General features: G+C 38.4%; 1 protein-coding gene across 2 annotated transcripts in view; it reads left to right on the forward strand.

Moving 5' to 3' along the window:
* LOC139115982 (uncharacterized) overlaps window positions 1–22856 on the forward strand; it is a 74011-nt gene that overhangs the window by 47434 nt on the left and 3721 nt on the right. Inside the window, exons 4-5 of one of the 2 annotated variants that reach the window (XM_070678461.1) lie at window positions 4397–4504; window positions 19352–19474. In XM_070678461.1, coding sequence (XP_070534562.1) covers window positions 4397–4504; window positions 19352–19474 — 231 coding nt within the window. The remainder of the gene's footprint in view (window positions 1–4396; window positions 4505–19351; window positions 19475–22856) is intronic. The other variant, XM_070678462.1, reaches the window with a different exon arrangement.

The raw sequence follows: 22856 nt of genomic DNA on the forward strand, positions 1-22856 counted from the left end.
CCAGCACGCGGACGGCAAAAGAATTTTATTTAAAGCGCCTAATATATAGTCTCATCTCTTGCCAGTACGCTCCCATACACAACACATTCGATGGACACGATGAAGTTCAAATCCATTAACGTCTACAGGCTATAAAGTTTGATTTCATTGCAATCTGGACCATAGTCAAGGTTTTGCCTGTTGTAGTAAGAGCTAAGTGGCTACAAGACACCATGACAACAAAGCTCAAGCAATCTGTCAAAATATACTCAAATTGATAAAAAAAGTTGAATAACACAGAGCAGAAGCACATGTGTAGAGATTAAACTGATAAACGAAGGTAATTGAGTGGAAATCAAAAAGTTGCCATTTTCACTGCAATACCCCTGATTAATCAGATCGATAAGGGCATGATTTACTGCCGGGAAAGGTTACCGGAGATATATTTTAATTTTAGGTTTTAATATCGAGAAACTGCCCATGGTAAGGTCACACATAATTGAGGTCGTGTTTGTCTCTGCTCATATGCCCAAATGAACCAAGTCCCTTTGTTCAGGAACCTTGAGTTAATTACTCAGTCCGTTATATCAGTATTTGTCCACCTCACACCTTTATTTCCAATTACATTCACGTGTGCGTCACAAATTACCCGTCCTCGTGTGTTGCAATTAATTTGGGCGCGAAAACATCTCAACAGAACACTTGTCAGTTATTTTGTACACGCGGGCTGATATGGTTCGATACATCAAAACGCTGGCATCGAACAAACCAGCCCCATGTATGGTTGTTTGGCTTCTTAAGTGGAGTAATAATGTCTCTACAGTAACGGTTACAATTAATGCGTCTGATTTCACCATACCACCTGTGTCGTTCATCTGCTTTAGAACTAATAACATGGAGTTATCGTTACCTATGCACTGCTAATCTGAAGTTGCATATGCTCGTCTTTTGAATATGTACCATACAGATGTTTTTTTCATGCGATCCAAACACTTTTTTCTCATTTGAGCATCAGGCCAGACACGAAATTAATAAATATCAAATTATTTATTCTGAAAAAGACCACTCCTACTTTTTGCCGATTTGGATTTTCTGAAATTCTCGTAATATACCCTAAAATACTTTTGCACTATTCATAATAGTACTTCGGAGAAGTTTGTAAAAAAACTCTTTCCAAGAAACACTTTGTTCCATAAAACGGTTGTTGTACGGCAAGCCGTGACTTGTATGAGAGCATTTGAGACGACTCCTTACTGTGCAACTACTATATAGCTGTAGCTGTACTATAGCTGCAGTCACGTTGATGATTACTACATATAATCACTCAGATCACAGTACCGTGTGTGCAGACTTATGTGATATATGTGTCAGGACACTGTAAAATACTCCTAAACTAGGAATCAAAGTAAAATGAATGGGCTTAACCCTTTGAGCACCAATGACAATTTTGCCATCTTTATTAAATGTGTTTACCAACTGTTTTCTCAGATTTTTTCCCAAATTTTGATCAAACATTGAAGTCAATAAAAAGTGACGGCCATTTGATCTATAATTATCAAAAAGACAAACAATTGGTAAAACTTTGCACTTTAATTTTGGGCGGGAAAAATTTAAAGCACTCAAAGGGTTAAAAGGAAAGGGTTGCCCCATTGTCTGCGGCTACTCGACTATCTTGTTCATATCGTGCAAATATAAAACGAATTCAGCAATTAATTCATGTTCGTATAGTCCGTATAGTTCTACAGGTTTGTAGCTTTCCAATCTGTCACTGCAAGACTTCGTCAAATAAACGTTGGTTGCGTCCCTTCGGCTTTGGATGCGGTCACCAGTTTCAGTACGGCCGCCATTTAAAAAGTTGCTGATTTACACAAGGGATGTTGGGATATGTTGTGCATATCAATAGACCCGTTGTTTAGGTCCCATGCGCGCAGCCACATACGGAACGATCCCTTCTTTTAAGCACTGGTCATTTTCAGATATTCAAACTTGTATCCCATTTCCCCCAGTAGTAAGTAAAATGTCATGTTCAACACTACAGTAAAAGAAAGCAGGTATTACCGCCGGAAAATTTCCCAATGAACAATAGTTTTGGTCTGACCTTATCTTTTTTGCATTTATGTTTTTATGAACGTCCTTCTTGAAAGCCTTGCTCAAATTGCATAAATTGTTCTTTGTCCTTGTTTACTATAGTAAACCAAGGCAAATATTTCCTCATTGTTATTTCATACACACGTTGGGCATCGTACCGCATTTTCGCATTTTTTCATGTAATGTCCATCTTTGTGAAGGTTGCCGCCTCCAGCTGAAAGCGCACAGACAGGAGGCCGCGCCTTTTGGCAAATTTTAGAAGAGTGCGTTCTTGGTAATATGACAGCTACCTGAAGTACTGTCAGTACATGTCGAATACGTCCATAGAGGACGCTTACCGGACACAATTATCGGAATGTGAAATACCCCACGACGACCCAAGATAGTAAACAGAGTAATTAGTTCGTGCTTCACCCTATCGACTGGTCCCCATGGATATGTTTTCCCTTTCATTGTCGTTGTTTCCGTAAACAGCATTGATAATACAGCCTTGATTTTTAGATTAATGGCTGTCTTCCTTGTTTTCTTGATGGAATTCAACAAGTTTTTTGAAAAGGTCTTCCGCCATCGCCAAATGGATTTACATACACTCAGGGACAATTTGCAGATAGGCACAACTTCAAAGCCAGGCGAAAACAGTCCCTTTTCTCGGAGAGTTCCGCTCTGTAATGTTTTGATAATCCTAGAATTATACACAGTCTTCGCCTGTTTAAAACTTCATTTTCATCTGCGCGCCATTCAGTAGTTTCAGTTTAATATTAACAAGAAAGAATGCGTCGCGACATTTTTTTGAATGTATCTATTTTATGGTAATCCGTGAATCGAAACGGAAAGATTTAAACCTGTGCTTATCTTTCCTCAAGCAAACTTTAAACCATTCTCTTTAGATGTCAAGAATAAAAAATTCAGGGGTCACTGTGCACATGTAGGCAATGGAAAAGTAAATTACCTAAACTTTACCGATGTTTTAAACCCGAAATAACAAATATCCCTGACGGTGTTAAATCTGTCGGACAGTTAAATTTTCGATTGTCACACAAATTGGACCGTGAAAACATTATTGACGCCATAAGACCTCAAAACGAGTAAAACAGTGCTGTAAATCTTTTAGAGGTAGAATGCGCCTCGGGGACAGATATTCAGACTCTCAAACTTTTACAATTCTTTTCTGATCTACCATTTGTAGGGGTTCATTTTAAAGCTCTTGATGTAAGAAACCTTTTTGCCGTCTTAGTTTTTCGAAAATCAAAAATTGCAATTTCTTCCATAGAGTTAACACAGGGATGGCGGCCATTTTGAATATCAAATATCGGTAAATATTGGGTAATTTGTTTCTCCAGTAACAAAATTTCAACCGTTACACCCGATTTATATTCTTGATTTTGCCAGAGTATGGTTGAAAGATTCCTTGAGGAAAGTTTGAGCAAAAGTTTAAGTCTTTCACTTTCAAGGCACATACAACCTTAAGGTCCGAATATTTGTCCTCCATTAGCATTCTACTTCAATAAATTAAAGCAGTGAACGATTCGGTTCTCCTTAAGTTTAAAATTATACACCATATGCTTTAGACCAGAAAAGTATCGCAAGCTCTTGATTTGACAAAACTTTATCGTCGAGGAGCGATCTGTCTTCTTTTGAATGAAAGGAGGAAATTCATACTAGAAGGCGAAGAAATACCTGATCGTACACTCTACTATTTTTAATGTTAATTTAAATCATTGTGTATGCTACGTGTGGTCGCCATGCGGTCATGTATAAGAAATGAAATGCATGAAATATCTAACGATTATTACCATAATTTACTCTAGAACCTCTGGACACCTTATGGTGACATACAGTCAGTCAGATTTGTAAATTAACACGATATTAGTATCCAAATACAATCGTTGTGTATCATCATGACATATCGTCATCGTGTCATTACTTTAAGATATCATCTGCATATTTTCATCATCACCAGAATTTGCAATGCTTCAGCTTTGTCGTTGTCTGTACGTCTCTGCCGACTCTTTAAACAAACTTGCATCAACAATTTCGATTCACTACACGCAAGTATATGAGCATGTACTGTTTGCCTTCTGTTCGTAAAGTTTTAGCGCATGCGCCGCACTGTCACTAGGCATATCACACATAATATTGCATGTTCTGGCACAAGTTACGGCTACTTATAGTCTCAAACTAGATATTCTCCTTCCTGGAATTGCACCACTTTCCGCCTTCCTAAATAGAAAAAAATAACGAAATGGGGAAACTAATTCATCACCGTTCTCTTCTTTCCGTTCACGTGAATATCACTTTAAACACCCTCTGGCTTTGTTGTGTATTTCAGAGAATGGTGGAGCGAGCGGATGTAGTCGTAGTGTTAGTAAACCCAAATCACGGTCACGTGGGCAAAACGGGGCTGCGCAGGTCATATGTCAATTAATCGAAGGCCGAGGTGTGTGTGTTCACCAATATTTCAATGTTAGTTTAAAATAACCTTGTATTGTAAACCGTATGTGTCTCCACAACGATTATGTTGTTTTCTCTCATCTATTTATTTTCACTGTCTCTCTACTAATTACAATATTGTCACGTAACTTGAAGGCCTTACCACCGAACGACCATATTATGCAAATGTTTCATGCACGGTTGTTTAATTAACAGCATGTCGTCAATAACTATTGCATAACCTGCAGGTGACAAACAATACTGAGCACTGCGCTGCGCATGCGCTTTGATAGGAGCGTTCCTCGTGGAAAATTTTCGCATATCTATCTCGCAATATACAGCCACTAAAATCTAGAATTACGTTGTGATAAAATAAACACTTCGTTTCTTACATATGACGATGGATCGAAGAAGAAAAAAGATAAATAGACGGACGCTACTTTACATGAAGGAAGTTATGTCGGTCAGGATACTACATACGAAATAGACATTTTCAGATTTTTATTTTTTTTTCTCACTTGAAGTACTCCTAAAGCCCAATAAAAGTATATATTTTCTGGAAGCTTTGATATTGAGAAATCCGGTCGTGCATTGAAGGTGTTAGACTAAGTTGTTCTCAAGGAATGGAAATTGTCGCGCCATATAATCTGAATGGAAATTTGGAAAAAAAATCGCAGACACAGATTTGAATGATGTCACCAAGGCTTGTCAATGCATAAATTTCAAAGGGAATCTTGCAGCGTGTTTCCTGATGGGAAGAAAACATTATTGGAAGGTTCAGTAAAACGCTTGACTATTGTGCAATTAATGACTGTGTACTGTGCAAGGCCAGATTTCCCTGTATAAGGGCTTTCAGAAAATATATACTTTATTGGCGCATGGGACTTCAATCTATAACAGAGAAAAAGAAAGTAAAAATCTGAAAGTGCCTATTTCGCATGTAAGAAACTTAAATTCTGGTTTCTTTGTAATCGAGGCATGTAAGTAAATGTTAAGAGAAGAAATTGTTGAGGTAACGAAAGGACAGTTGCCGTAATTCGCGCGCATTCTCGTTCTGCATAGTTTCTTCATCAATCTCGCATCCGTCAAAACACAGCTTGATGACTGATCGCGGAGAAATCAACGGCATTGTTCACTGACAGCGTACCCGTATTCCCGCAGGACTCTGCGTTGCGCGAGAATTCGCATGTTCTGTTAGTCTTTTATTCCGGAGGTATCGCTTGGGCGACGCACATGAATTTTTAACCACGGCGCATTTCCCACGGACAGAAACCAACGAGAGCCGTTGATAGAATATCAAAAACTCTGTGCCCGAAGCGGTGTGGTTTTAATGTCATCAGAAGGGAAATGTAACCACGCACACAAAATTCATTAGCCGTATGGCAAGCGTTCATCTAATGTCCTAATGGTTTGGTATCATCCGGTTCTTGTATATACACTATGCTTTCAGATAAATGACATTTCTCGGACATCCCTTCGATTCATTGTGTTTATACCTAAGACGAATTTCTTTGCGTTAGACTTTTCTCATTGATGGATTTTAACCTCCAACTTACCTCTACATGCATTCAAACGCTCACATTGTAACAAGGTTTTATCTAAATCGAACATACACCACTATGTTTTAGACCACGATATTCAAATACTCAAGCCTGGTTTCTGAACGTAATGCTTCACACATTGGGTAGATGAACCGTTCGAAAGCAATACATTTACGAACAAAACAACAGTTCATAAAATGATCATAATAAGACACCTATGCAATATTATGTGCCAACCATAATTTGAAGACGGCAGTCCATAATGTTGATTGTTTCATAGGCAGGCATGTGACTATTAAGACAGAGAGAGGTATTTCTGATGTTTATTCCAATCTGTGTCACATCTTGGAGGTGTAGGCCTGACCGAAATGTCGGGAAACAACCAATCCCTAGGAAAAGTGAAGAAAACTGGAGAATTGAGGTAAAGTGAGAAAAAATAGATAAATAGTATATTTAATGGCATGAGATCTATAATGATCACACAGCATTAAAGTTAAAAAATAGAGCAAATTATGTGAGTGAAATGACTAGAAATAAAACCACAGCTCATTATAAGATACTGATAGATGTGAAGTTACCCACAATAGTTTTGCCCGTGATACTGTGGCTACGACCGATTTCTTTACAAGCTCGAATATAATTCGGGTATTGAATGTGATTCAACACCACTGGCCTCAGTATGTAGACGGACTGCGCTTATGCATTAAAGTGTATTGGCATATCCCGTCACAGTCCGCTGTGACAAATGGATTATTACAGGTAGGTTTCTAATCGATCCACCCAAAGAACTGAAAACAAGGAGTCTTTGTAAGGCCTGCTGATGCACAGTGGCAGTCATTAATGTGGTCATTATTTTTGTAATTTTTTATCATTGGATTGCCCAATAATTCTTACAGTGCACTCAAGCTGCTGAACAAATGGTTGACAAAACCTACTGTAAAGAGTATCCTGTCCGCTTACAAGCAAAACAATGGGAACAACGATAAATAGATTCTGTCATCGACAAGTAAAACGTGTTATTTGAGCTAGCAGCTACTGTTACACTTTTCAACTTCCTCTAACAGTACAGTACCCCCAGCGTCTTCAAGCATGCTGAAAAAATTATAGACAAAAGGTACATTGACACCCTATCCACTAACAGACAAAACAACAGTACAGTGCAGTGCAGTGCAGTGCAGTACAGTACAGTACAGTACACTACAGTTCAGTACAATACAGTACAGTACACTGCAGTACAGTACAGTACAGTACACTACACTACACTACACTACACTACACTACACTACACTACACTACAGTACAGTACAGTACAGTGCAGTGCAGTACAGTGCAGCACAGTACAGTGCAGTGCAGTACAGTACAGTATAGTACAGTGCAGTGCAGAGCAGTACAGTACAGTACAGCGCAGTACAGAAAAGCAACAGTACAGTACAGTGCACAGCAGTGTAGTGCAGTGCTGCGTAGTGCAATGGAGTTAAGAGCAGCACAGTCCAGTGCAGTTCACTACACTACACTACACTACACTACACTACACTACACTACACTACACTACACTACACTACACTACACTACACTACACTACACACACTACACCACACCACACCACACTACCTACACTACACTACACTACACTACACTACACTACACTACACTACACTACACTACACTACACTACACTACACTACACTACACTACACTACACTACCTACACTACACTACACTACACTACACTACACTACACTACACTACACTACACTACACTACACTACACTACACTACACTACACTACACTGCACTGCACTACACTACACTACACTACACTACACTACACTACACTACACTACACTACACTACCTACACTACACTACACTACACTACACTACACTACACTACACTACACTACACTACACTACACCACGATTATCTTCCACGCTCATGACATCATAAATCAGAACTACTTTGTTTGCTTTTAAGAAGTCACTTCATTTCTTCCGCACCACTTCGTTCGGAGACATAAATGACCAATAAATTCGTCCCTGCGGAAAGTCTCGGGATAACGTTTCCTGGAAACAACATGTGTGTATTTTTGTGTCCCAAGATAAAAACACCTCCGGATTTTTCGATCATGACCACATTATATATAACCATAACAGGTAACAGTAGCACATTTGATGCCTTCTTGTGTTGTCTTATTGACTCAATACAATTTTCCGAAACCGATAGATAACGTGGAAACAACGCACATGTGTACACGTTCTTGATGTCCTATCTCGTTGAGCGAGAACTGTTAGACAACATAACACGATTTGCAATGATTAATTGACGTGTTTGAACAAACACGCAGCACTGTTGTCACTGCGCACACGAATCGCGCACCAAGTGTCTCGTGGATGATCAATAACGTCAGAAAGTTAGCTCAGGCTGTCTATTTTATTTGTGTGACCTCGAGTACCGTGGTTGGGAGACTGATGACTTGTTATCCAATCATGATCATTTTTACCTGTCTTTCGAGAGGGCAGCATGATCGACTCAATTAGCACCTTGCATGTGTTAACATTCGAATCGCCGCTTTTCAGATCCACAGTCGAAAACCAAAACAGAACGTGACTTCCAATACAGAGCGTTTTTTTTTGTATCTCAAACACTGTTCAACTTTTCTCTTTCCTTGTGACGTCCGATGCTATCCATGCTCGATTGGAGAAAATAATGACTAGTTTTTTTCATTCCTTTCGCATCCAGGCAAAATAAACAAAATATGAGAGACAGCAACTCTTTTCAGCTCTTTGCTGCGTATCAACCGGGTAAAAGCGGTTTATAGTGGCCGTTAATCACCACTAATCATATAGATATGATGTGCCCTCAAAGGTTTCTTTGCAGCTTGTCGGGAAAGCCGAGGGCTCCTTAAGGTTAACACAAAACACAAGCAGCTATAGAAGGCAGCCATGTATTATATTCAAACGCACGTTTTCAATAATACATACAAACCTAAGCCATTCTAATCACTTTCTTTATTGTACCCTTTTCACCAATTATATCGAGTAATTTTATTATATTTTATCCTTGCTCTGTCTATAGGGCAGTGATAAGAGGAACCCCGCAGTCATTATAAGATGAAAATCGTCACCTTTGGTGGTGCTTTGCGCTTTAATGAGACGCAGCAGTGATTTACAATTTCGAATGTCTTCGCTGAATTGAGACGGCCTGCCCGATGTTTCAATACTATGCGGGGTGCAGAACTTAGTCCAACACTTATTTGTGACTGCGGCGTCGTAACAAAATTACGCCCCACCGCGGGTACAAAGAGAATCGCGGGAAAACTGTATATTCAACAGAAACTCATCCATCACGAGTTCAAGTTTTTGATTATGATTATAACTCATGATTATCCTGATTTACAGTTACAGTATCATATATGTAAATTGCGCATGCGCGAGACAAATAACCACTGAAAAAACCTGTCTTCACATTCCGAATCGTTCGGCGCAAAAGCGAAATTCGCAAAGTTCGTTTCAGTCGTCAGTCGTGATTATTGTACTAAGAACAGTAGAGATTGAAGTTCATATTTAAGATCATATCCACGTTTGAGAGAGAGAGAGAGTACGTTTACTTAGCCGATAAACTTGATTCGGCTATATCCCGGTGGTGGCAGTCTTGGAGCAGCCGAGTACGCACGCTCGTTCGAAATTTCGCGGAAAACGGGGTGATTTTCGTCGGACATCACGGAGACATCTAGGTCCGTGAAATCGAGAAAAAGGGGTACTTTTTCAGATCACCCTCAGAGAATCAGACCAAAGAAAAAGCGTACCCCACATGTATCTGTTGCAGCTACAGATGACGGACGATGTCTATAGCTCAAGAGCCATCAACTAATACAAGATCAAAACAGATCAGAAAAGTGATTGACATGAGTGTGACTGATGAACATATGGTGAAGACAAAACATTGATCGATCACTGTATTTCAAGTTTTCATTATGTTACTAAGCATACATTGAACAAGGCAGTCTGTTACTGTGCACATCAAACAAAGTCAACCCATGCTAAGCTAGTGTATTATGTGTTCCTTTTTCACCAGGAGTCAGCACACTTGCTTTGAAATTGGTAAATTATGGTATTCAAATGTCCTGGCAAATATTTAGGTAAAATCTCCCAGATATCGGAAAAAAGGGGGTGTTTTTCGCAGTGATTTTCTCCCATATTTTCCCAAAAAGGGGTTGTTTTTCAGAGAAAAATTCTTGGAAAAGGGGTACATTTCAAACTCTGCTGACGAGCGTGGGTATCCACCCATCCGGAGACTGCCACCGCCGGGGGCTATATCAAGTTCAGAGCGGTCGAGGATTAGATGCCCTGGGCAGCGTCTTTGCAAGTGGTAAGCCACGCTGTCTTCCATGGAGTATTGGTTTTGCAACATTAGCCTCTCTACTCCAACGGAGAATGAACAGTATCCATTCTGTACCGTATTATTGGTAAGGTTCTAACAACGTGATGTGCCTCAATGACAGGGCACTGCATGTATTACTTGATGACGAACTTATAAGTTTACTCGGCGCTGTGACGCGATAAGGCAGCAAGACGAGAAATCAAAGCGTAGAGGACAAACGGAAGAGGCTTACAATGAACACTAAAAGCACAGTAACATGTTTTATTATGGTAAGATGAAAGGCCAAAAGTTGCTAGGGCCAAAAATGCGAAGGTATCGCCAATGAAATATCGAATCACGTTAAATACAGCCAGGTCATATCTCTATTTTTTCCAGGGTCAATTTTTTAATATACCTACACGCAAACTATGAAAGCATCCCTCTCTATCCGAAGTTTAACAGTATCTTACATTTGAAACAATCGTATTTACTCTGGAAATGCCCTTTTTAATCTTTTAATATTCTAAATATTACGAGCTACGTGTAAAAGGTTGGGAATACTTAGTGTGGACAATCTTTCGTCGGAATATTATTGTGAAATGAGGAGCTCTTCCAGCGAAATCGTCGCAGTACCAGAAATCTTGATAGAATTGAACAGTGTTTACTCGATGAAAAGGAGCCAATCAGAGTGTAGCATGCAACAGACCTATCTGCGCTTTGATATGTATTTTATACCTGTAACAAATTAACCGTGTTGGCAGACACTGCTAAGATGTACTTTCCGGAGAATTGTCAATCTCAAGTAGAGAAGTGTAAACATGAGTTATTGCCTCACTGTCTCGTTGTTCGCTTTACTTTTTCAAAAACAAAAAATAACCAAAAAAACCAAAAAAAAACAATAACAAAAAAAACCCAAAAAAACCCAAACCACAAATAAGTCTCCATTCTCGTTTCAAGATGTAAGTCTTTAGAAAGTAGTCATTTTTTGTCCTGGTACCAAAAATATTTTCGATTGGCCACGAAACTTGAAATGAAGAGAGCGTAAAACAACCAAACGTTCACGAGTTCATAAAAAACTTTTGTCGTCATTGGAACAAAATATATTACAGTTTGTAGATCATTGCAACTATACAAAATGTTAGTAAAGAGTAGAATGCTGAAACCTCCTGACCGTTTTGTTTAATTTTGAGCAGTGGAGCCGTTTACTAAGATTGACCCAAGGGCATCACCCGTTCTATCCTGCTTACATAGTGATAGTATATATGGTAAGATCGTGACCTGTTTTGCTTTGAACTAATGCCCGCCAATGGCCCTCGTTACGACTACTGCAGGATATACTGAAGAGTGTTATAACTGTATGAGTTTAACTCTAAAATCTCAAATTTTAAGCAAGCAAGTCAACATTGTACCAGTCCTGCCCAAAGGGTCGGAGAGGCGCTTTGCGGAGATGTTCGTTCAAATCCGCCTGTCGATGCATATAAAAATTGAGAACTGGAACTTGCCTTTACTCTCCCTGGTGGATTCAACAAGGAATGATTTATAGGGACAGAGGGGTAACGATATACGTTTGTTATTCGGCGACATAGGTCATTCAATAATAAAGATAAAGAAAAGCGACTTTTAAGAGCCACTTGATCTCGATTCGTGCGTATTGTGGACGGGATTTCAGACACAAAATAATCCAAATAAATTATACATATCCATAACCTGTGAAATGGTTTTCTAAGGAGCGTAAATCAATGGGCAATGCAATTCACTAGTGAGACGTTAAAAAGATTTATGTTTGGAGTGCCGAAATGGGTTGTTTGGAAAAGTGTCGGAGTGTCCGTATACTTTCGTAGTTTATGGTGCCAGGCGCCGGCAAGATTTTGATGTATGGGTGTTAAGCTGACAGAAGTACCTGGTTCAATATAATACGGTTCACAAGTTTTATTTCGCAAGGGGTTTATACAGATTGCCGTAAGGCCGCAAGTGTCCTTAAAGCATCGTTCCTTCGACAAGTTGAACAGACACGGCATGACAATTGATTGCTTGGAACACTTCGTGAAAGCGAATTAACGATTTCACGCCCAAACTTAAACAGACACACACAAGACATCAGAAAGTTGAAGACATCGACGTTATATGCTGGGCTACATTCATCATCCTCGCTGAAACTCTTTGACGATTGCGCAAATATGTTCACTAAATTGGAATCCGATGTGGCCGTTCGTGATTATTTTATACAGATTAAGAAAAGGACCACTTGAAAATGTTTCAACAGTGACGCTACGGCGCAAAGACATTTACCAAAATCCCTAAACAGAAAAGCTTTTGGAGCCTGTTACTTAAACGACATCTTTTTTACCTGTAATAACTTAATTAGACCTTTTCAGAAAAGACATCGAGTAAGCTAAGTAATCGTGCCATTTTTATTGCTTTTGTGCTGCCTTCTTCAGCAAATAGCAAACCTTTATTGATCCAGCAATGTTAGGTGAATAAAAGCAATCCAAGTCGAGTTAAGTATGCTCTCTACTGTGGATGACTCTCACTGAAACTGTTAGGAGCTCTCGACTACTCTCTCGTCTTCGAATGGCTGTAAATGTGTAGGCAGTCTAGTTCCATCCAGGCTTAATAAAGTATGAATAATGTAGTTTAGCAGGTCAGTGTGTCATATTGCATTAGTCAAGTGTAAGCAAAGCATCTCCTGAATGAATTCAATCGCTGAATTGATAACGTTCCGGCGCCAGGGCGAATCGTGCCGATGCTATCGTTGATGGTGAAGGGTTACCAATTAACCTGAGGAGCTGTTCGTCTCAGGTCACCGCTGCATGGTCCTGGTTGAGATACCGCTGGATTTATCTAACACGCATGAACCACCTGCATGTCCCTGTAATCTCTTTTCAAGGACTCACAGCAGATATTTAACAAATAACCCAGGGGGAACGACCATGCTTTGCAAATAATGAAAAAAAATAGTCTCAGTCTAAAACCTCTCAGTATAAAGCCACGCCCATGTACGACAAAGAATGGAGATCAGATTTAGATGGACGATATAGCGGTAACATCGACTGATCCTAAAACACGCGCTCTGAAAACTGATATTTTTCAGAATTTAAATGTTGACAACTGGATGTGTTTAATTCAAGACAATTTATTCCCATATATTCCTATATTGTCTCATTTATCACATAGCAATATTTCTTCATAATACCAAGCAGCATAACGAAAATGTTTAACGGTCACGTGGTACATAACTTCAAATATTAGGCTACGTACAATTGTAAAGTGTTTATTACTGTCTGCTACGTTTTAATATTATATTCCCAATTGAGTCGTTTCTCTTCGACAGTTAATCGTTGTTGGGTACTGCAGATAAAAGGCGATCGAATAAATATGCATCTAACCAAAATTATTTCTTTTAATATTGTTGCAATCAAAATTGGTTCTGATCGCGGAATAAAATCATATAAACTCTGAATTTGCAAACTAAGATGCGATCCAATAAGACATGCTCAGGTTAAGCGTTTTTTCTCGGACTGCCTTTCGTAAATTTGATATGAATGGAATCAAGGTTTTAATCAAAATGTACGATTCAATGGATATGATATTAAAATAGCCCCATATTCGCTGTTTTTAGTCGAGATATTTCTACGCCATGCAATATGGGTTTGATGTGTTTCAAATATTGTCCAGATTTTCAGTCAAACTTTTGTTGAAATTCCATGCAGGTTCTGGTGAAAATCCATTTTCATTCTGTAAGTAAGTTACCGTTTCAGACGTATTGGATGACTCGCATTCGGATGCAATTATCGAATGTAAACTTTCATTGACGAGCCATGTGTCCCAGAACAAGCAGCCGTTTATTTGTGCAGTTCAGTGCCGCCGTCGGGCTAAAACTGCTGCGTCGCCGGGCATGATAATTTTACAAGAAGTCCCATCTGCATATGCGCCCTTGCTTTTCACAAATGCTGTTTACATTTTTAGAGGTCGCTAATATGCAGCGACAAACAGAAGAATGTAAACGCGAATGTATGCGTCTGGCATTTTGTCACCGCTTCTGCCTAGAGCATAAGAAAACAAAATGGAATATAAAATGTTTGGAGTGTGTATTAAGAAAGAGACATAAAAGGGAATCCGTAATGGTGCATTAAGAATAATGCATTTCCCAGACACGATTCATGTTGAAGAGCCGGCTATCTGAATGTTTTCCATTTTATTTCATATTTTGTAGGTACACAATACTAACGAATTCAACGAAACAAAAATACTCAAGAAAAAAGTAACAAAAAAAACCATTGAAAATGGATTTTTTTCTAAAATCCTGTTTCAACGGCTATCTTTCGGATTTTTGAATGATATTAAAACAGAAATTACTCAAATTATATTAATATGAAATGACTAAAAGTCATTAATTAATACCATGAATATAGTCTGTTCATTTGTCCTATAGTCGTCTCGATAAAAAAGCACTACCTGTGTTCAAGTTGGTTGTAACGACCACCAGATGGGAGCAAGTCAAATTCATGATGTAATGGATTCAGAATCTTGGAATGCAAGATGGATTTTCCTTTGCGACAAGTCGGGGGACCCATTTGTTGTTGTATGATAATGTTGCTGCATAAATTTACTATCTTACCGATTCTATTCCTCACATTTAATTTCCAATAAAACCAGACAGTTGAAAATGTAAAAATACTTTCGATTAACGACTCATATAATAGCTTCGTCAGAGACTAATTTACATCAAATCGATTCAATTTCCTGAGGAAATGAATGAAAGTAGTTAAATATATCCTATGTCTTTGTGTTGGCGTACCTTTTTATATTATATATATATATATATATATATATATATATATATATATATATATATATATATATATATATATATATATATATATATATATACACACACTGTATACAGATATTCTTGTGGGAGTGTATATATATACATACATACATACATACATACATACATACATACATACATACATACATACATACATACATACATACATACATACATACATACATACATACATACATACATACATTTATGTATAAATATATATATATATATATATATATATATATATATATATATATATATATATATATATATATTCGTCCACAATGTTTGCAGAAAAGGTGAAAAGGTGTAGACAACATAAAAACTGAATGTAGCATAAGGATTTGGAGTTATAACACGTCGATAGGATCGGCTGTCATGTTTCTAATACGCCAAGGCTTATCGTCTTCTAGCCCTGATTAGCATATAGATAATGTCATCGAAAACGATCAGCTCTGCGATCTCAAAGTTGTAGCGTTCAATTTCCAAGGCTTGAACTTTCATTAGTACGGGTGCTTTTCGTTCATATCTCGTGTACTCGCAGTCTTTGTGGCTTCCTCAGTCGGCGATACAGTACTGCGCTTTCTGGAGATGTATATTTGTTTGATTCCGATGGCTGATCGACTAGCCCCCAGAAGGAATTAACCAATGAATTGAAAAACATAGTGACTGACTTGATGGCGAGAATGCAAAAATCAATAAAAAAACAATCACAGGTCCTGTAAGTCGAGGTCACGATGACAAATATAGTGCGCCCCCGGTGCCCAGTGCGAAGAGTGTGTTAGAAATGTTATAATCTGACTTTATTGGAGAACCATCGGCTGATTTACATAACACGTGTGGGTTCAAAATTTGAACAAAGGTCCACCTGGAAATTAAAACCTTATCCAATAGAATGTCGATTTTATGCGAAAGTCTCTACCATTACTATAAACTGTATAACCCTATGTGTTCTGTCAAACGTCCTGAGATGGAACCGATAATATTCAATTAAGGTAGTGTGCACCTCGAAAGTGAAAGACTTAAACTTTTGCTCAAACTTTCCTTAATGAAACTTTCAGCCATTCTCTTACTGAATCAAGAGTAAAAGTCAGGGGTCACCGTGCAAATTTTGTAGTAGAGAAACAAATAACCGAGATTTATACCGATATTTAAAGTTCAAAATGGCCGCCATCCCTGCGTTTACTCTATGAGAGCAAAATTCGATTTTCGAAAAAACGAAGTCGGCGAAAAGTTATCTTACACCAAGAGCTTTAAAATGAACCCCCACAAGTGGTATATCAGAAAAGAATTGTAAAAGTTTGAGAATCCGAATATCTGCAAGTTCTACCTGAACAAAGTTGGACATTACTTGCCACCCTCATGAAACTGTACGCTGCAACGACAGTCATCTTCGTTGTTGAAAATCTACAGCAATGTATAGGAATTACAGTAAGAGTAAAGTCGCCGAATGAATGAGATCAAAGACAGCGTGCAATTACAAGCTGGGCGACGCGAGGTCGTTCCCATAGCAATGGTTTTCTCAAACAACCCCTTCTTTGAAATCAAGACACTATTACTTTTGATCCACATGGGATTACAGCACAATTTATATTGTATTGTGTTGCGTATGCTAATATGCAACAAGGTATCATAAGAACTCTTCTTAGGTTATTTTAGTATTCATTATATGAAATTCCCCCTGTAATAGTTTTTGATTTGTACATACACACAGTGTCTTGCAATCTCTCTGCGACACATTTTCTTACCCAATACCCATTGTCGTCGTATGCTATACAGACTCAAGGCACTCAGTGCAATGGGATAAGAAGTCAACACTAATCTACATTGAACAAAGGCTCGTTTCACGATACAAGCAAATCCTATTCCTTCTTCTGACATTGACGAGATGTCTGTATACACACAGGTCACAGTAAGAATATTTACACTCAAAGCGATACACATTACGCATGTATGTATGATTATCAAACACCTGGCTCCTCATTTCTCTATAGCTAGGAAAACAACAATGGGAGATCACTGGATGTCACGGAGTACTCTCAAATCATCGTCAGCTAATAACCCCTCCAAAGTAATGCGAACAAATTCTTTAATCATCTCTGTCTTTGAGTCGTGAGGAATCTCGTTGAGCGCTGTTTACGACAGTTACATCACAGATACTCATCAAGTTCCAATTTACAGCCGGAGTGACATTTCGATCTCTCCATCATGATTTCATACCTGAGCGCCTATCGGTTGCCCATACAGCTATGCATAGTTCTCAAAGCAGGCGTCAAATTTATTTCTGAGCTGTTCTTTTGAGAGAAGTAAATTACAGCAGCGCCTATTCAGCGGCATACATATCGCCCACTGGCTCCTGGAATTGTCACGTTACGTGATATTTCGCACGTTTTATCAAATACCAAGACGCTGGGCAGTGGGCTTCATTTCCTGTTTATTACTTTTGAATTAGATGATATGGTTGTTATATTCACACCCACCACTGAGAAAGAGAGTGTAATTTTGTCGTCACGCGTTTTCTTTAGAAAATGTAACTGCTCTTTCTCATTTAAATACACATTTTTCCTCTATTCAGTATGAAACCTCACTTCTGAGTCATTAACTCTGCACGGTACTCTCATTTTTGAAAGTGCATGTTTATTGACAAACTCAGAGTAAAAAGAGCGCTTACTCCAGTCCATGTCTTCTAAACGTCAGTGACCCTAAGTAGCAATCAATAAACCTTTTCAAGAATGGACAATTTGGTTGAAGTACACAGTCAACATAATCGATTTTTCCGTGTGTTTCCGGAGTTATCTGTTTATTATGTTCTAGTATATGGACGAACATGTCGAATGCGTAAAATGGGCATAACTTGATTTAGTTTTCTCGGGAAAAATTCCTTTTAGGAGGGACCTTTCTTCCTAAATGTGCTTTTCTTATTAATGGCTCGTTCATCATCGCAGACATTGGAGTTCCACCTTAGACATGCTGGAACCAAAAAATTCCGCAGCCGGTGAAAATCGCTGATTACAGCAAGCTATCATAGCAACGTCTAATTTTAGCCTACTGATAGATTTTTAAAAAGAAGGCCAACATATGGTATGTGTTTATGTACAGTAGGCTTTCGGATGTCCGTAACCATAGATAATGATCATCTAATTTAACATCTTTTGTATATCTCAAAACCTTATATGTGTGAATTAAACCTAAAACTGGATCAGCAAAATATCCGCTTTGCCAGTGGAACAAATAGTAAATTAATGATGCTATAATGTACATATCATATCAGTATACTACCAGAATATATATATATATATATATATATATATATATATATATATATATATATATATATATATATATATATATATATATATATATATATATATGCATGCATGTGTGACGGTGAGCCTTTCTCTGTAAGCTGTTTTTTGTGTAAGTATGTATGTGTATGTATTGTCTGAGAAGTATCTTCAACATAAGTAATCGTATATGTTACATATCTATCTGTATACATAGTACATGTATTTTGATATAATTTCTTAATTATGCGTATGTGTACATACAATGTAGTCAATATTTTAAATTATATAATGTAAGCACCGTACTGGAAACAAGCGACATTCTGATTTCGATTTTCATGTATTTTGCTTTAATCATTTTTCTACGCTATCTTAGCGAACGTTTCTGATAACCCTAACTGTAAACAATTAAGATAATATAAAACAAGTATGGTCAAAACAAATACCGTTCTTCAGTATCAGTTTGTTAAAAATTTTGTTACAACAACCTTGATAAAACAATATTTCGTCTTCATCATGTGTCGGGATTCAGTCTACCTTAAAGGCATTGAAATTTGTCAACTGACGAAAGATGTGCACGTATCTCTTGTAAACTGATGTCTTCAGGCGATGTGGCTTAGAGCTATCACCGCCCCTTTGTTCGTAGCTACCCACACACAACGTGCCACAGCGAGTACGCGACAAGCGCGTTACTACGCCCCGCAGTTTATCTTTCCCATCACTGTGTGTAAAATGTCTGCCGGAGAATAGTTCATTTCAGCTCACCGGATGAATTCTTGTTCATTTCGATGGAAAGTCGTGTTATGACCTTGGAGTCTTTATTCTTGCATGACTTTCAGATCCAGTGTGTCGATTTCGGTGTGGTCCGCCAAATTCCAAGCTAATCGACCATCGTAAAGTCTGCGATGGCCGCAAGGACTGTTCTAATGGACTAGATGAACGCAAAGAGATGTGTGAATACGGTGAGTATTAAAGCATGGTGTTTGTATGGTAGTACTATTTCGACAAACCGCTGTCAATGTGTCGTAAATCTCGTGACCTAATGTGACCTAGCGCCAGACTTCCTCCATTTTGTCTGTGTGACCTTTTAAATCAAATCAGACTACAAGGCAGACGTCTGCTTGGCGATATTCACGCGGGCAGTCTTTAAATTGGTGGGTGGCAGATGCAGTGGTTTTCCCTCCCCTAGAGAGTGCAGGCCGATGAAAGGGTCGTTCGGCAGTTTGGGGTTTAATTTGGCATATATAACTTGATTTCGCGCGATGTTTAGCCATAAAAACATCAGCTCAATTGAGCAATCAATCAGCGGTGATATACATTCGATATTTTATTCTGTCATAAATCTGTCACCAATTTCAATCCAATAACCACGGATGACATTTTCATCCGGTATTTAGCCTGGCCTGCAATCAATTATGAATGCCCATGAAATTACTTTGCCTCTGTCTATATGAATATCCGTATTACGCTACAAAATTACAGGGTCACTGACACCAGACGCATCCTCGTTCGAGAGCCTAGTAAGGTAGTGTGTAATTTTCTTCGTTACCATGGCAAGTTATAGTATCTTGCACAACAGAGAGGGGATAAGCATTGTGAGAGAGATTTTACTTGCATACGTTTTTACATTTGCCAGACGTGGTGTCTGTGTTTTTGTCGCTGACTGACTGACTTCATTGAACTACGTTATCTTTGCGAAGAGAAGGAAATTAGTTACTGTAGAATATGAAGAATGGGTTTAAAATTTAGAAAAAAATCAAGAATTAATTCTTAAAGAACTTTACCTATTGTTCGTGACGAAATACCCGACGCGAATAATCAAAAGTACCGTGTAGCAATTTTAATACAAACCACAAGTATTCCTATAAAGATCCCCAGAGAGTTGTTGGTCTAACCTTGTTCTCGGACTGTTGATAAAAACAAAAATACGGGTCTATTACAAATTATGGTAATGGACTTCATCTTTTTAGAAACAGATGATGAAGTAGTTTTATGCAAAAACACTTGCCCATTGGTAAATTATGCAAGGAACAGTTCTCCGTATGCCGTTAAAGTCATACACGTAGTGAAAAACAAATTTTCGAGAGGACCCAGAAGTAGATGCCGAAAGGCTCGCCTCTGTTTTCTCAGATATAAAACTGACAGAATAGCTACCGGTGATTTATAGGAACAGTCCGAGGTTCATCAAGAATGAGTGTCCAGATTTATTGCCAATGATGTCACCTTAGATGTGTCATTCCATAAATCATTGATAACATTCTCCGAATGATGTTTGGTGTTTCCCTTCATAGAAGTCTCCGAGGTTTAAAGTATCGTTTCTGAAGTTTCATATTTCATGTATGGCGTTCCAGTGGCTGATAACTCTGTGTACATGACACGAATTCCTAACGTTCATCTTAAACGCAAAGCTGTGTCTCTGTTATTAATAAAATGTCAACCAGATCTAGTCTAACAATTTACATGGGGTTTTTCGGTCCTCTGTCTGTGGTGTATCTCATGCTGGATAAATGCCTTTGTTTTTGTAAATGTTACTTTGTGTTATATATATATATATATATATATATATATATATATATATATATATATATATATATATATATATATATATATATAATATAATGTATCACATATGTTAAGTATTTCTTCCTTACAACACTGCGAGACATTAAGTGTTAACGACGAACGGTTCCATTGAAGTTTTAATTTCATATCTGTTGTTTCACATTTTCCTTTTTACTTTTCATCACACTATTTGCTTATCTTCACTTATGAACAAGCATTTATTTCAACAACGTGATCATTGACCAAGCTCTACAATGTTCTCTGTGCTAATCAGGCTGTTAGCAGATTTGGAACCTTTTCTGTGATCAACGGTGAACAAGTAAAGGCCCTGCGGCTAAAGAAGGTCGTGTGGGTAGATTATTCAGTGTGCAATTAGCCGCCTTCGGGACTGTATAGCGAGATTGCCGTCAGTGGGCGTACAAAGATACCAATCGTTGAGCATTCCTTCAGTTAATGATCAGAAACTCACAGTTGGATTGTCAATGAAACAATAGCTGTTCTTTTTTTTTTGCATTTCGACATGAGTTTAGAGCTAGAAAGTGTATTTTACCGGCAGGACAAATACTGGAAAAGATTTCAAAAGCAGCAGCTAACAAAATTGCCTGCTTGTTTAAAGTGTCCGGCGAAATCTGTAGATCAAATCTCCACTCAAACAATACTGACACGAATTCAAACACAAGATCGATGGTGAGGCATTGGAAGGCATCTACACGTCTTACCCCAACGAACCCAAAGTTGTTGACGACTTAGAACTTGCACTATTAACTTTTAACATTCGACTAGAATCTTGCACGAGGTTCGAAACGTTCATTCAACTCAACGGAACAAAGTGCCATGCGTCAGGTACTGAACCCAATAAATTAACCCCAGTTGGGGTTTGTGCACATCATCAACTGTTAGGCATATTTCACTGTTTACAAGAAAGGAACATCTACAGATATAGTCCAACCGCGATAAAGAGCGTCTTGTGCGACCCTTTTACGTACACAAATAACTTTAGCTATTACGTGCTTAAAGTACTATAGCGATTATTTCGCCTGCTTTGCTTATTGTCAACCATCACGCGCTTTCAAGTGATCCTGTCTCTACCAAGAAATTGAAGATGACACGTCTTCTCAGACATTTGGCTTGTTTCTATGACAACATTCATGTGTGCATAACAGTTCTTAAGTTAAACCCATCTCGTTGCAATATCCAGACAGTCTGCGAAGCGGATTTCGAATCCCCGAGCAGCGCCATCTGTCGATCGTACTAATCTTATTTACTCTTAATCGAAGATATCTTCTGGGAACTGCATCTTTGAAAATTAGGTTTCTAGTACTTAGTAGGAATGCCGACAATGTTGAAAGACAATGTCATAACGAATTCTTGTTGAGTCGCAATTTGTTTCCGTCATCTTTGTATTGGATTTGGCACATGATAAATCTATTTCCAGCACATTTATTTGATTGCACAAAACGAATGAAAGCCGCCGCATGGTATGCCATGGACTGCCGGCATGCTGCGGTCATCTCTGTGAAGGGGACGTACGAGGTTTCTAGTTTCTCGACGAAACTCACGTTTGGCGCCAGAAAGTGTCCAAGGACCTTATTTGATGTGTTTTTTTATTAAATTGAGTCACTCGCAGATGCGCTGAAAAGTCTAGACAGCATAGCAAGGGATAATGGATTGATTGCCGTAAGATCTGTTGGTGACAAACCCAATTCAAACGAAGTAATTGACTTATACTACCCAGTTCGTTTCGGCAGGATTTCACATGTGATTGTCACTAAGACCTTCGGG

This window comes from Ptychodera flava, chromosome 17, assembly GCF_041260155.1.
Source record: "Ptychodera flava strain L36383 chromosome 17, AS_Pfla_20210202, whole genome shotgun sequence".
Lineage (NCBI taxonomy): Eukaryota > Metazoa > Hemichordata > Enteropneusta > Ptychoderidae > Ptychodera > Ptychodera flava.